The sequence below is a fragment of the Thamnophis elegans genome, chromosome 1, assembly GCF_009769535.1.
Source record: "Thamnophis elegans isolate rThaEle1 chromosome 1, rThaEle1.pri, whole genome shotgun sequence".
NCBI lineage: Eukaryota > Metazoa > Chordata > Lepidosauria > Squamata > Colubridae > Thamnophis > Thamnophis elegans.
The window spans coordinates 169477331-169490864 of NC_045541.1; the positions used below are offsets into that span (position 1 = coordinate 169477331).

A 13534-nucleotide genomic window follows, 5' to 3' on the forward strand; every position below is an offset into this window, starting at 1 on the left:
AGGGATATAGAAATTGAGCTCTGAGGAAAACTAAAGGAGATCAGATCATTTTCCCCTCCAGAGATTTTAGTCCACACCTCTCTAGGAATGTGTACAAATGTTTTTGTTCTCAAAACTGATGTTCCTGGGAGCTGTCCTGATACATCTCCATTTTCAAGATAGCCTTTTCCACTGTAAAGATGATGGAATATTAGGCCTGCCATCAAGGTTCCTTTTCTCCAGTATACAAATGAAACTAACAAAATGTTAAAAGGTTATGATATTTATGTAGTTACTTATCAAGCACATCTAAATTATATTAAAGTAACCAAAATATATTTACAATCCCCAAGGTTTGTCACAACTTTTGAGTAGCCCTAATGTTTGGAAATTGAAAGTTGAAAAATTTGACATGCCTTAAATTGTAGAAGACTTCCTATTCTCCCCATAGACATCGCAGTTTTGCTGTTTGAAAAGATTACTGTCCAGATACATTTTGTTATTCTCTGTGTTGTTCCCTTGGATGTTCTTGAGAACTTGTCAGTTTTTTTTTTAAAAAAACTGTAATAATGTGAGGGTGTTCTCTTTCACTCTTGCAATTGTTATTGATCTTTTGATTCTGTGTTATGGAGCAAGTCAGTTTTCAGTCTTCTCTCCAGCCCCCATAAAAAAGGGACCTTTACTTCCAATATTGTGTCTACTCAGGTTGGCATTTTGCAAGAGCAACAGCCTTCTAACTAAAAGTGGGCAAGATTGGAGACCTCCTGATCAAATTTGTCCAGGATAGTTTTTGGTAACACCTCTTTAATTCTCCCCCACTCTTACCTTAAGCAACATGTCCATGATGGGCCGGAAGGAAAGCCTGGAAGGTTTCGTGAAGACGTTTGAAAAGTTGACAAGGGCAGATGGGCATCCTGGCATCTACGCCTTGGATTGTGAAATGGTAGGTTGGCTGTGCCTATAGAATATGTTAAGGATTCCATCTTTCATCAGGAGTGTGTGTTTAAAATGTTGTACCCCAACATCCAGTATATTTGTATGGAAACAACTTTGATACTGTTAGCACACTTAATGAAGAGCTTGGGTAATGTAGAATGGGTTTTCCAAGTAAAACAAAGCTGTTGAGATTCAAGAGGAGGCAATCAGCAAGGACATAAACCAGGATACGGTTAAAGAAGCCAGGATGGTTTGCATTGTAGAAGTAGAAACACACACACACACACCTGAAAAAATGATGAGAAGGCAATCCCAGAAGAATACAGTTAGGAAAACTGATTCAGAGTCCACAAATATTGCCTGCCTCGGGTTCATGGAAAGGTTTCCGGGGACGTGGAATACCCTGGTGCGTTCTGGAAGAGGGAGGAATTTAGAAGCCTGAACCAAAATTTCATCACATTTTCCATAATGTGTTTGTTTGCAGAATTGAACTTTTTTAAAAATTCTAGTTTGAGCATCATTGAGAAAGGGCTAAGGCACAGATGTACCTGTTACGTCCCTTCCCCAAGCTGGTGCCCTTTAGGTTTGTTGACGCTATATCCCTTAATATTCCCACCAATCTAGCTCTGCTGGTTGGAATTTTGGGAGTTGCAGAATCCATGCGTCTGGAGAACAGGTGGCGGTGGGGGGCTATCAGAGCAGAAGGATCATTGATAATAGACTTAACCCTAGCTCACAAAGTTACTGTAGAGATAAAATATAGAGTTGGAAGGTACCAATTACAATTTCTGAACTCCTCAGAAAGAAGGCAGAATAGAAATGTGGTTAAAGCAAGGCATTCCTAAATGACTAGAAACATTTCTGAATCCTTTTTCCCCTGATTTTTTTTCACACCTTTCTATTTGATTGCAAAATTCGCCAGCGTCTGATGAGCGAATGGCTGCCGTTGTCCAACAGCTGGTGGGAACCCTTCCTAAAACCTGCTTTCTTTTGTGTCCTCTCCTATCTCATCTTCTGCAGTGTTACACTAAGCAAGGTTTAGAGCTGACGCGCATCACTGTGATCAACTCAGACCTGAGAGTGGTCTACGATACCTTTGTCAAACCAGACTCCAAAGTTGTGGATTACAACACTCGGTGAGGGCCCACAAGTGTGAAAGAGATGAGTATCATAAAGAAAAGGCTGTGTTTGGTGACAGCAGTTGAGAAGCCAGAGTACCAGCTAAGCATCTGCATCTTTAGAGTTTATTTTATTTATGTTATTTATTTATTTTAGGAAATTTATATTGCTGCTTATTTGCACATAGCGACTCAAGGCGGCTTACAGGAATATAAAAAGCTCAAATGTAAAACAATAAAATTAATAGAAGAGAATAACACATCATAAAATATATAATAACCTGCCACCCCAGTGACACCACATCACACAAGCCGTTTAATGGGCTCCATCCCGCTCTGGGTTCCCCAGGCCCGCTGGCAGAACCGGTTCTTCAGCGCTTTCCGGAAGAGTATTATAGAAGGGGCCATTCTAATCTCTGGGGGAATGATATTCCGGAGAGAGGAGCCCACCACAGAGAAAGTCCTTCTGGGTCTCACCAGGTGTATCTCCCTAGGGGATGGGACCTGCAACATTCCTTGCCTCTGGTGGATTGGGTAGATGTACAGTAAGAGATGGTCCCTCAGATAATCTGCTCCCAAGTCATAAAGTACTTTAAAGATGAGAACCAGCACCTTGAATTGCACCCAGAAGCAAATTGGCAACCAATGCTACTCTTGCAGGAGAGGAGATAACATGTGCACCCGAGGTCTGCACGAAACCATGTGGGGTCACTGCATTTTTCTGCCAACGGGAGCTTGCATGCTGAAACTCCGAAACTCTGGAGGAAGTTAGGCCCACAGCAGGTGCCAGTCCCTCCCACCCATCTAGGCTAACTTCTTAACCTCCTCCATGTGGCTTTCTTTTCAGAGTTTTAGCAGGTGACCTTTATTTTTGAGTTTCAGATTCACTGCCTTGTTCTCTACTTGTCCTGCTTTGTGAATCAGGGAAAGAATAAATTCAGAAGATTCGCACTCCCAGACAAATTGCCGATCTGTCTAAATCACATTGCCCCAAGAAATGCGAGCCGAGTGTTTTTCCTATGGAGGAACCTGCTTTTCGTGATTCTTTCCGATTTACTGCTCTGAACTTTGTTCTTTTCCAATAAGGCAACACTTTGTATGGCGATATTTGCAAATGTACCACATTGAGGAGATGCCAGAGGGCCCTGTGGCACATGCGGGTCGTGTAGTGCTGGATTTCAGGGAGAAGTTGATCTTGTGTTGTTTCTACATTCCTGCCCCGTGTTACAATTTTTATCTATTTCCCAGAACAAAATGGTGGGGAAGCATGGCTTTTGCTTTCAGCCATCATCCCCAGAGTGCTGTCAAAAAGAAACCAGGATCCATTTCCCTCAAGAGATTTTGTGAAAGAGAAGGGAGGAGGTTCTCTGAGCAGGAGTTAGGCTACAATTGCACCTGTGAGGGGTGGTAACTATATGTCTGAAAAGCCGCAGAATTTTTTTAAAAAAAACAAATCCACCTTTTGATACCAACCTTTCCTTGGCAGATTTTCGGGTGTGACGGAGGCAGATCTGGAAAACGCATCAATAACTCTTCGGGATGTCCAGGCGGTTCTCTTGAGTATGTTCAGCACAGACACTATCCTGATAGGCCCACAGTTTAGAAAGTGACTTGTTTGCACTAAAGGTAAATGTTGCACGGAAACACACACAGTTTTACGTTACAACCCTTCCCCTGAAATGATGGCCGTGGCTAGTTTATGGGCAAATCCCCCTTCAAACCCATTGCCTTCTCTGGCCAATGTTTTAAGATGCACTTCTTTAAAACGTATATCCTTGTACTTAAGCAGTCTTAATCAAAAGTCCAAAAGGAAAGAAAGAATGTAAAGACGAATCCCATAGATTATCTTCTTCCTTCCCTTCCTAGCTTATCCACTCTATGGTGGTGGACACAGCTGTCGTCTTCCCTCACCGCCTCGGTTTGCCTTACAAGCGGGCACTGCGTACTTTGATGGCGGATTACCTCAAGCGCATCATCCAGGACAGTGGTAAGATTTTTTGGTGGGGAGGGGGGAGTTTTGACCCAGATTGTTGGCTGCTGTATGGTGATTCCAATGCTCCCTCTAATTTTTTTCATGTGTGCGGAAAAGTATAGTGTTTGAGCGACACAATTTCATGCCTGAGCACCAGAATTTTTTTCACAGATGTTTCACAGAGCAATTGATTTATAGGATCCGAATTGGAATGGAGAGAAATGGTTTTGTGCGTGCGTGAGTGTGTGTGTTTGAGTGAGCGAGGGATTTGGTAAGGGAACTGCACCTATTTAGAAAAGAAGGTAAATTATTGCAAACATGATCAGTCGAAGATAAGTATGGGGACAGGTTGGGGCGGTAGAGAGAAAGTGATAAAAGAGTGGGAGAGAGGAAGAGAGGAAGAAAAAAGAGGGAAGAGAACAGAAAGAGACAGAAGGAGAGAGAAAATGACAGAAAAGTGGGAAAGAAGGAGAGAGAAAGAGAGACAAAGAGTAAGAGGATGAGAGAGACAGAAAGAGACAAAGAGGAGAGAGAAGGGAGGAGAGACAAAGTGACAGAAGAATGGAAAAGAAGGAGAAAGAAAGAGAAGAGAGACAAAGAGAAAGAGGATGAGAGAGACAGAGAGAGAAGAGAGGAAGAGGAAAGAGTAAGAGAGAACATCTCATTTCAACCCTGAGGTGCAATATTCTCTTTGATTGGTAATTTTATTTGTCCATTTACTATCCAATACCCTCATTTCTTCTTAAGTTCATCAAGAATTCCCTTCTTTTATTGAATTATCACAATACCTTGAAAACAACTTTTTCAGCATAGAGAGAGTTATGAAGCACTTGTCAGGGTTCCAAGTAATATACCTGTGATGGCAAACCTATGGAGCCATATCTGCCAGCATGCAAGCTGTCAGCTGTCAATTCCAACACACATACCTGTGCCAGACAGAGGGCTTTCCTGGAGCCTGGGGAGTGAAAATGGCGTTCCCCAGCCCCCCCCCCCCCCCGAAGGCAATAGCAAGCTCAGATTGGAGGCGAGCAGTGCAGTGCACATGGGGGAGGGATCGTGAGGGGTGGTGTTGTGCATGCATGCACATGTGGGGGTGTGCTTTGCATTATGGGTGCTTGCCCCTCGCATTTTTGGCACCCAACAACAAAAAGGTTTGCCATTGCAATGTAATATTCCCATAGCAAACAAACTCCAAGGCAGGCTAATTCCTCAAAGAATACATTTATTGGATATATCATATTGGCACAGGCTAGTGAAAACCGAGACTGAATGTTCTCGTGGTTTCACCTAATTAAAAGTAAATGTTTTCTCCCATCCCCAAACAATCAATCACATGGTCCATCGTTGCAGTCCGGTTGCCTGGTAACTTCATTCCTCCTCTTTCCTGTACCTGTGGAATGTCCTTGGTTCCCAGGAGAAAGTATTTTGTTTTGACTACAAAACCCCAGTTGTCTCTATTCCCCCCTCTCTATTCCTCAGCTCCAGTGTGGCCACACTGAAGCCTCAAATGGCCTCAATCAGGCCAGCTTCAGGGTTGACAACACTGTGGTATATAAGTCTATGTGCTATTGCCATTGATGCAGTGTCCTGCGATCACCTGATTGCAACTTACAGTATTTTTGCTGAAAACCAGGGTTTGTTTCCAGTTTCCAGCAAAAAATGCCCATTGTGGACAATGGATTCGCTTAACAATCCCTGTGTTCTCTACCTACTGTATTGTTCAGTTACAAGGTCAGTGATTTCACTTAACCATTGCCGCAATTTGCTGCATTTTGGAAAACAATTAAGAGATTTTTAAAGTCTACCTAATATGTTAGTCTTCTTAACTTGGGAGCCAGTTGGGCAACCCCAGTGTAATAGCTAATTCCCCCTCCCTCCCATATGGCAGAGACTCAAAGACCTCGCCCTTTCAGAAAAGCTGTTAAAATATGTCCCCCCCTCGTCCCAGGTATTTGAGTCTGGTTGAATGGAGTTCCCCTTTGCTCCTTTTACTATTGTGTTTGGTGCCATTTTCCATATCAGGCATGCTGTTTTAATGTTACATGTTTATTTTGGGGTTTTGCTGGTTTTCTGCTGTACCCTACCCGGAGTGCCACCGTTCAAGTTAGGTGGACCTATAAACCCACAAAACAAGTAAATGAATGGCTTCTTATTTTTCTGGTTGCTCACAGTGGAAGGTCATGACTCCAGTGAGGATGCCCGAGCCTGCATGGAGCTGATGATCTGGAAGATCAAAGAAGATGCTAAAAGTGAAGCGATGATCCGCCTGCACACTGCTGCTGGCTACCGCTGTTCTCCTTTGCATGTTTGTCACAGGGCAATAATGAAGCCTGCAGAGACACACCTGTAGCCAACAGCAGACCCTTCCCAGACTTTTCCCCCTCTCGGCCCACAGGTGTCCCCGAGGAACTGGGAGCAAGTAGCTCTTCCGCTGGCAAAGGACGGGCCGTGTCTGCATGCCGGGCGTTGTAGTTGAGGCAAAACGCATTGTGGCCCAAAGGAAGGTCAGCCATCCCCATGGTGGGGAAAGATTTGGAAATCGTCTCGTAGAAGAAGATGGGAGTGATTTCAAGAGGCACTGAGTTCCACTATACCCTCTTCCTATTTATGGACTTTAAAAAGCTAGCTTTAATTTACGTTTTTTTAATTTAATTTTGGGGTCTGGCGATTGGTCTTGGGCTATACAGGAATGACAGAGAAGACGGTCACGGACCCTGGTCTGTCAAGATAGTAAGGCGAAGAGATGATGACACCATGCTGGCTTCAGTCGAGGGAGGGAAGCTAGGAGCAGAGTTGCCCAGGTGGAAGGAGCCTGGCTGAGAGACGGTTAGTAGTGAAACACAGGAAAAGGGAGAGATCTGCATTGCGGAGGAGATCATTGGCAGAGAAATAAAGCTATATAGGAAGTTAGGGATTTCGGCCCTGGCTCCAGCAGCCTTTCCTGCTCAGGTTCTCGACTGTAAGCGGCCAGACTCTCCCAAGTGAAAAGCTGCTACCCAACTGCAGGAGACGGTCTAGATGGCTTGGTCTGGGCTGCTGGTGCATTTCATTGATACTACTGAGGGGGCCAAGCTCCCCTCTGACCCTCTATCCTTCCCTGCTCAGGAGTTATTCAAACTAGCTGCTTCTGCCTTTGGCCTGGGGTAGGATTTTAGCCTTTCTGGCTTGAAAGCTGTTCGGTTCTGTTTTCTGCAAACGAGGAGAAAGAGAGGCAGAATCGTGTTTGGCATTGATCCCGTTTTCAAAGGGCTGTTACTCAAATTAGGAGGGAGAGGTGATGGGGGGGAAAATTCATAACTTTCCTCCCACTGGTTAAACTTGAATATTTTGTAGTAGGACCTTCCAGGGGCTTTCTCTCTCTCTCTCTCTCTCTCCATCTCAATGGCTTTTTGTAATTGCCAGTTGAGCAATTGTGTACAAAGTTTCTCGCTCTGGCCACCGAGTTGTTAAAATATAATATGTGGAATAAATTCTGTTGTCCTGCGGAGAGCTCTCCCACCTGCCTCACCTGTTTTTCACAAGCAATGGGGATGTGAGAGGACCCTGCTAATACAGGGCAGGCTTTTCTCTGCCTCTCAGCATTGGAAGCAGCCCCCCTCTCACCAGTTATCCCCCCCCCCCCAAAAAAAAATAGATAAGGGTCATTTGCTGGGATTGCTGTTCAGCTTTGTAAACAGCTTTTTCTACAGGCGGGCTTAGGCAACTGGTTGTGAAGGAAGTGTGCCAGCAATGGACAGTTCCATTAAACAACGGCTAGTAACACGGTTCCTTTGTTTTGTCAAAGGCCTTCTCTTTCCATCCAGTGGGCACCTAAGAAGCCCTCTTTACTAACCTTGTTCCAAGAGTCCAAAGCCTATTGATGGAGGTTGTGAAAAACATCCCTTGGGAGGGATTTGGCTCATTCCTCTGTATTGTACTGTGTACTTGTGTTGGTGGCCTAGTTAGGGCTATTGGGTGCTGTGTGAGTAGCCAATTCTCAACAGTGACCTATCTACTGGCCTCTAGAAGGCTGTGGGTTTCAGGCACGTCTGCGCAAAGGCTCTGTGGGCCTCAGCTGTCAATTTTTACCTCAGTCTAATCTTTTCTGACGCGACAGTCAGTGAAAATGAGGTGCCTCACAGCAGCAGGACGCAACCCGTTGATTGGTGGCGTATGGCTCCTGCCTTGATGGAAGGCAGGAAAGTACACATTTCTCTCTTGACGGCACTGATGCATTTTAAGCCCCAGGCAGTTTTGGAAAGCGATAGGTGTACAAACCTGTCAGAACATTTCCTGGGAAAAAGTAGGCAAGGTTTTCCCCGCAGAGTATATCTCACTCTGAAGCCCAGCGGGGAGCATTTTTAAATGCCAGGGAATTCATGTTCCCATTAGAGCCGGGCCAGTGTTTTTCCAACCTGACGGCTTTAAGACTTGTGGATTTCAACTCCCAGAATTCCCCAGTTGCCACAGTTGAAGTCCACAAGTCTTAAAAGTAACCAAGATTGGACAACCCTGGTCCAGGCTGTGAATCCTGCCTTGGATCTGGATGAACACTGCCAGAGTTTCCCGTAACACACAGAGAAGCTGCACAGCTGACTGGTTTTTCAGCGAACCTGTTTTATAGATGTGACAGATCCATAAATCTGACAAATGTATGGGAAAAGCAGAACTGCTAACATCCGTGCTTTGGTACTTTAAAAGATGGTGGTTGAATCCACGTCTCCTTTGCCTCAGATATGCATGTGTTTACTTGGCATAAGAGTTAAAAGTAATGGTTTAAGGAAAGGGAGACCCTGGGGTGAGTGGCATGATCTATTTAACCAAAGGAACGTCTTTGCACTACAAGCTTGTACCAGGATTAATACCGATTCATCCATCATATTAGAGAGCTCAAGGAAGCTTCCCTAACCTCCAAGAATGGAAGTTCCCTTGACACTAACATGATGGTTAATCTCCTTCTCTCCACCCCCCCACTTTTCTGCTATCATTTTGATGTTTGCTGCTCATCAACCAGAGCCTGCCCTTTGCTCTTCCTTCGCAGGCAAGGTTTGAAATGTAGTTTAGACTTAAGAAAAACAGGAACCCCCACCCTCCACCCCAATGCCAATCTGGGGCTGCAACTCTTCTCTGATGTAACACTGTACAGTAATAAAACTCTAGACTTTATATACGTACAACGTATACCTGTTAATACTGTTTTGTATTTTTTTTAAATAAAGCAAAATACGACATCCCTACATAGTGTGATTGTAAGGGTGCAGGGCTAGGATTTGGGTGGACTGTTTCAAAAGGGTAACTTTTAAAATTACCGTTAAGAAGAAGCTTGTGCTCCAAACCCAATTAGTTACAGTATTTTCACTGAATGTTTGGGACTTGTTCATCTACTGAAGCTGCTTCTCTCTCCGTTGAGTGTTAAGTCACAGTGAATTATGAGTTGGGCAAAGCAACTCCAAGTATGATTTGAAATTTAATGTGGCTTTGTTTGATGGGGAAACAGAGTGGACAAGGGCAATTTGCATCTATCTATCTATCTATCTATCTATCTATCTATCTATCTATCTATCTATCTATCTATCTATCTATCTATCTATCTATCTCTATGTCTGTCTGTCTATATCTATTTATCTCTATATCTATCTATCTATCTATCTATCTATCTATCTATCTATCTATCTATCTATCTATCTATCATCTATCTATCTATCTATCTATCTATCTATCTATCTATCTATCTATCTATCTATATCTATCTATCTATCTATCTATCTATTTATCTATCTATCTATCCATCCCACCCACCCCTCCCTCACTCCCTCCATCCATCATCCATCCATCCATCCATCCATCCATCTATTTGTCTGTCTGTCTGTCTATCTATCTATCTATCTATCTATCTATCTATCTATCTATCTATCTATCTATCTATCTATCTATCTATCTATCTATCTATCATCTATCTATCTATCTATCGGTAGTCCTTGACTTACAACAGTTCATTTAGTGACCTTTTAAAGTTACAACAGCACTGAAAAAATGGACTTACAACTATTTTTCACACTTACGAACTTTGAAGCATCCCCATGATTATGTGAGCAAAATTCAGAAGCAATGGTTCATACCTATGACCGTTGCTGCATCCCAAGGTCACTTGATCATCTTTGCAAACCTTTTGACAAACAAAGTCAATGGTGGGAGCCAGATTCACTCAACAGCCGTGTTACTAACTTTATCAACTGCAGTGATTCACTTTATAATGGTGGCAAGGAAGGTTTGTAAAATGGGGCACAGCTCTCTTAGCAACCAGCTCCCTTAACAACAGAAATTTTGAGAAACGACCTCATTTGTAGTTGTACGTCGAGTACTGCCTGTATATAGATAAAAAATCTAGCAACTGCTAGATTTGTGTATCTGGAGAGAATGTTAAAACAAAAAAGATTTTGTGCAAAACTATATAAAGTGTCTATATAAAGTGTGTGTGTGGTGTGTGTGGTTGTGTGTGTGTGTTCCAGCATAACTCTGGAATGCCTCAAGCAATTTCAACTAAACATTGGTACACAGATGACTTACTCTCTGGAAAAAAATATGTGGGGGTAAGACATCCCTAAGACCCCTCAGTGTGCGTGTTCTGTTAAGATACAGTCTGTTGTGCCTTAAAATGGCTTCTATTGTACTGCTGCAAAATGGCTTCTTCTGTACAGCGCAGTAAAGTTGCCATGGTGAACGGCTTCACAGTACTCCACAAGGGGGTTCTCTGGTAAGGGGGGGAACAATCCAACCATTAAGAAATTACATTGGTCTGGTCATTCCCCCCCCCCCTATAAATAAATAACCCGGGCAATGCGGGTTATCAACTAATATAGATATAAAGTAGCAGGCGATGTTTGTCCTGTTGCAAATGAATGTTGAAAGAAGCAAAACTGGCTGTGTGCATGCATAAGTTTTCTGTGGCTACATGAAAATGAAATTTGGGAACATCAGAGATACAGAAAAGTCGATGCATTGAACGAGTGGATCAAACAAGAAAGAGGGAGGATCAACATGAAGAGGGAGCTGAATGGTTGTGCATTGAATAGAAGAAAGCAAGTGCCCAGCATGAAAGAGACACCGTGGAGTTCTTTGATCTTATTGAGAGAATGATGAAATTTAACTCTCAAAACCCAAGTGTGAAGAAAGAGTGAATGGGTAAGTGCGGCGTTGTCGCCACACTGGTGGGCTGCTCATGTGTCCTTGCCTAATCAAAAGGAAAACACCAGACAAAATTCCTCGGATGAGCAAAAGCTTCGAATGATCAATCGAAGGGGCCTCTTTTATTAGAAAAAGTTAGTTACAGCGTCATCAAAAAGGAGCGTATCAAAGGCATATATAATCACACATGGCACAAGAAAACTAATGAAAAGTTCACAGCATTCTACAAATAAACCAATAGAAAATCACATCATGGCAAAGGGTGGGCAAAGGGGAACAGAAGATTACAAGCTGCATGGCATTGGGAGGGGGAGGAGAGGGAATAGAAAGTTACAGCACAGCAGAGGGGGGAGAAAGGGCATGTGGTGGAGTAGCTGGCTCACATAGTTCTTGTTACATGGGGCTGCATAGTGAGTTATGACCGTTAGGCCAGAAAGATGTTTCGGTGCGATGTTTTTGCATCCCTGTGTATGTGTGTTTCAGACAGCAGAAACTGCCGCTGCACACAAACACCCGAATGAATTCCAACAGTAAAGAAGTATGGCAAGATGGAGGAAGTTGTGATTGGATGGATTGGATGTAACATTTTTTTGATTAAGTCCCTTAAACCACAACTTCCTCCGTCTTCCTGCCAAGACGAGACGTTAGTGAACAAATGGCAGTGTGTGAAGTGGTATTTGGATGTGATGGAAACATTGAAGTTGTGAGAACAAAGATACTTGGACATACACGGGTAGTCCTTGACTTAAAACCACTCGATTAGTGACAGTTCAGAGTTACAGGGGCACTGAAGGAAATGAACTTATGATTGTTTTCATACTTGCCACCATTGCAGCTTATCGCCCCATGGTTACGTGCTGAAAATTCAGATGCTTGGCAACTGGTTCATATTTACAATGTTTGCAGCATCCCAGAATCATGTGGTTACTTTTTAATGACCATCTGACAAGCAAAGTCTACGGAGAAGCCAGATTCATTAACAAACCTTACAATGGCAGCAACTCATGTAACAACTATGACACAGAAGGTCATAACATGGGGCAAAACTCATTTAACAACTGTGTCACTTAGCAACAGAAATTTGGGTTCAGTCGTGGTTATAAGTCAAGGACTACCTGTATGGAATGGGGTGTCTTCTCTTACCTTCTGCCTTTAGAAGTATGATGGTTTATTTTTTGTTTACTCTTTTCTATGGTGCATGTGAGGGAACCTCCATTTCACTCAGGTTTGGAGAAAACATGATTATAATAATATACCTTGCACAGTGATGGCTAATCTTTTTCTTGTCACGTGTCGAAAGCGCCTGCACCCACGCAACAGTACAAAAACATGTGGCCACACCAGTGGTGGGTTTCAATTTTTTTTAGAACCTCTTCTGTAGGTGTGGTCTACTTTGTGGGAGCGGCTTGCCGGTCATGTGACTGGGTGGGAGTGGCTTGCCGGCCATGTGACTGGGTGGGAGTGGCTTGCCGGCCATGTGACCGTGTGGGAGTAGCTTGCTGGCCGTGTGACCGGGTTGGAGTAGCTTGGCAGTCATGTGATTGGGTGGGCGTGGCCAACTTGTGAAATGTGGTGAAACTCACTTAACAATACTCTTGCTTAGCAACCAAAATGTTGGCTCAGAAACTCTGGCGTTCATAACACACAAGTCTTAAAGCTGTCAAGTTACAAGATCCTTGTACCCCTAACCTTTTAGGAAAAAAAAAAACCCCAGGGGTGTTCAAACTTGAGAGCTTTAAGACTTGTGGACTTCAACTCCCAGAATTCCTCCTCTCGCTCTTCATCTTGATGATGTGCGGATGGGCGGGGGGGAGGGAGCTGGAACCGGTTCTAAACGGCACTGTAGATTTGTGGAACCTCTTCTATAGAAAAGGTTAGAACTGGCAGGAACCCACTCCTGGCCCACACCAATAATGCAATGCGTATGTGACTCCCCTGTGTCTCCCACCCCATGCGCATGTGTGCATGATCCCCCACGCATGCGTGCACAACCCCCCCACCTCATTTTGGGCCTAGCACACCTGCCTGCAACCTCTTGGGACCAAAAATGGGCTGCAGGGGCATGCGGGGTGCCACACACCCCTGTCCCCCATTTTGGGCCTAGCAAGTCTCCCTGCAGCCTCCTGGAACCAAAAACGGGGTACAGGAGAGTATGCCGCACACTTCCACGCTCCCCCACCCCCTGTGCATCCATGACAGAGACCCGAAAATCAGCTGGCTGGTGGGAGGCGTGTACACATGCACAATGGAGCTGAGCTGGGACGATGGCTTGTGTGCCCGCAGAGAGGGCTCCGCATGCTGCCATCATGGACTTAGCATTTCAAGTACAGGTAGTCTTTGATTTACTTTGTGACCAAAGTTGCGA

General features: G+C 44.0%; 1 protein-coding gene across 1 annotated transcript in view; it reads left to right on the forward strand.

Annotated features, from left to right (window-relative positions):
* The window catches only part of REXO1 (RNA exonuclease 1 homolog), a 45363-nt gene extending 36142 nt beyond the window's left edge, over positions 1 to 9221 (forward strand). Inside the window, 7 exon segments of the mRNA XM_032234893.1 lie at positions 811 to 825; positions 827 to 922; positions 1936 to 2051; positions 3520 to 3625; positions 3627 to 3659; positions 3900 to 4020; positions 6177 to 9221. Of these exon segments, the coding sequence (XP_032090784.1) occupies positions 811 to 825; positions 827 to 922; positions 1936 to 2051; positions 3520 to 3625; positions 3627 to 3659; positions 3900 to 4020; positions 6177 to 6355 (666 nt within the window). The 3' untranslated portion in view covers positions 6356 to 9221.
* Positions 9222 to 13534: the final 4313 nt, after the last annotated feature.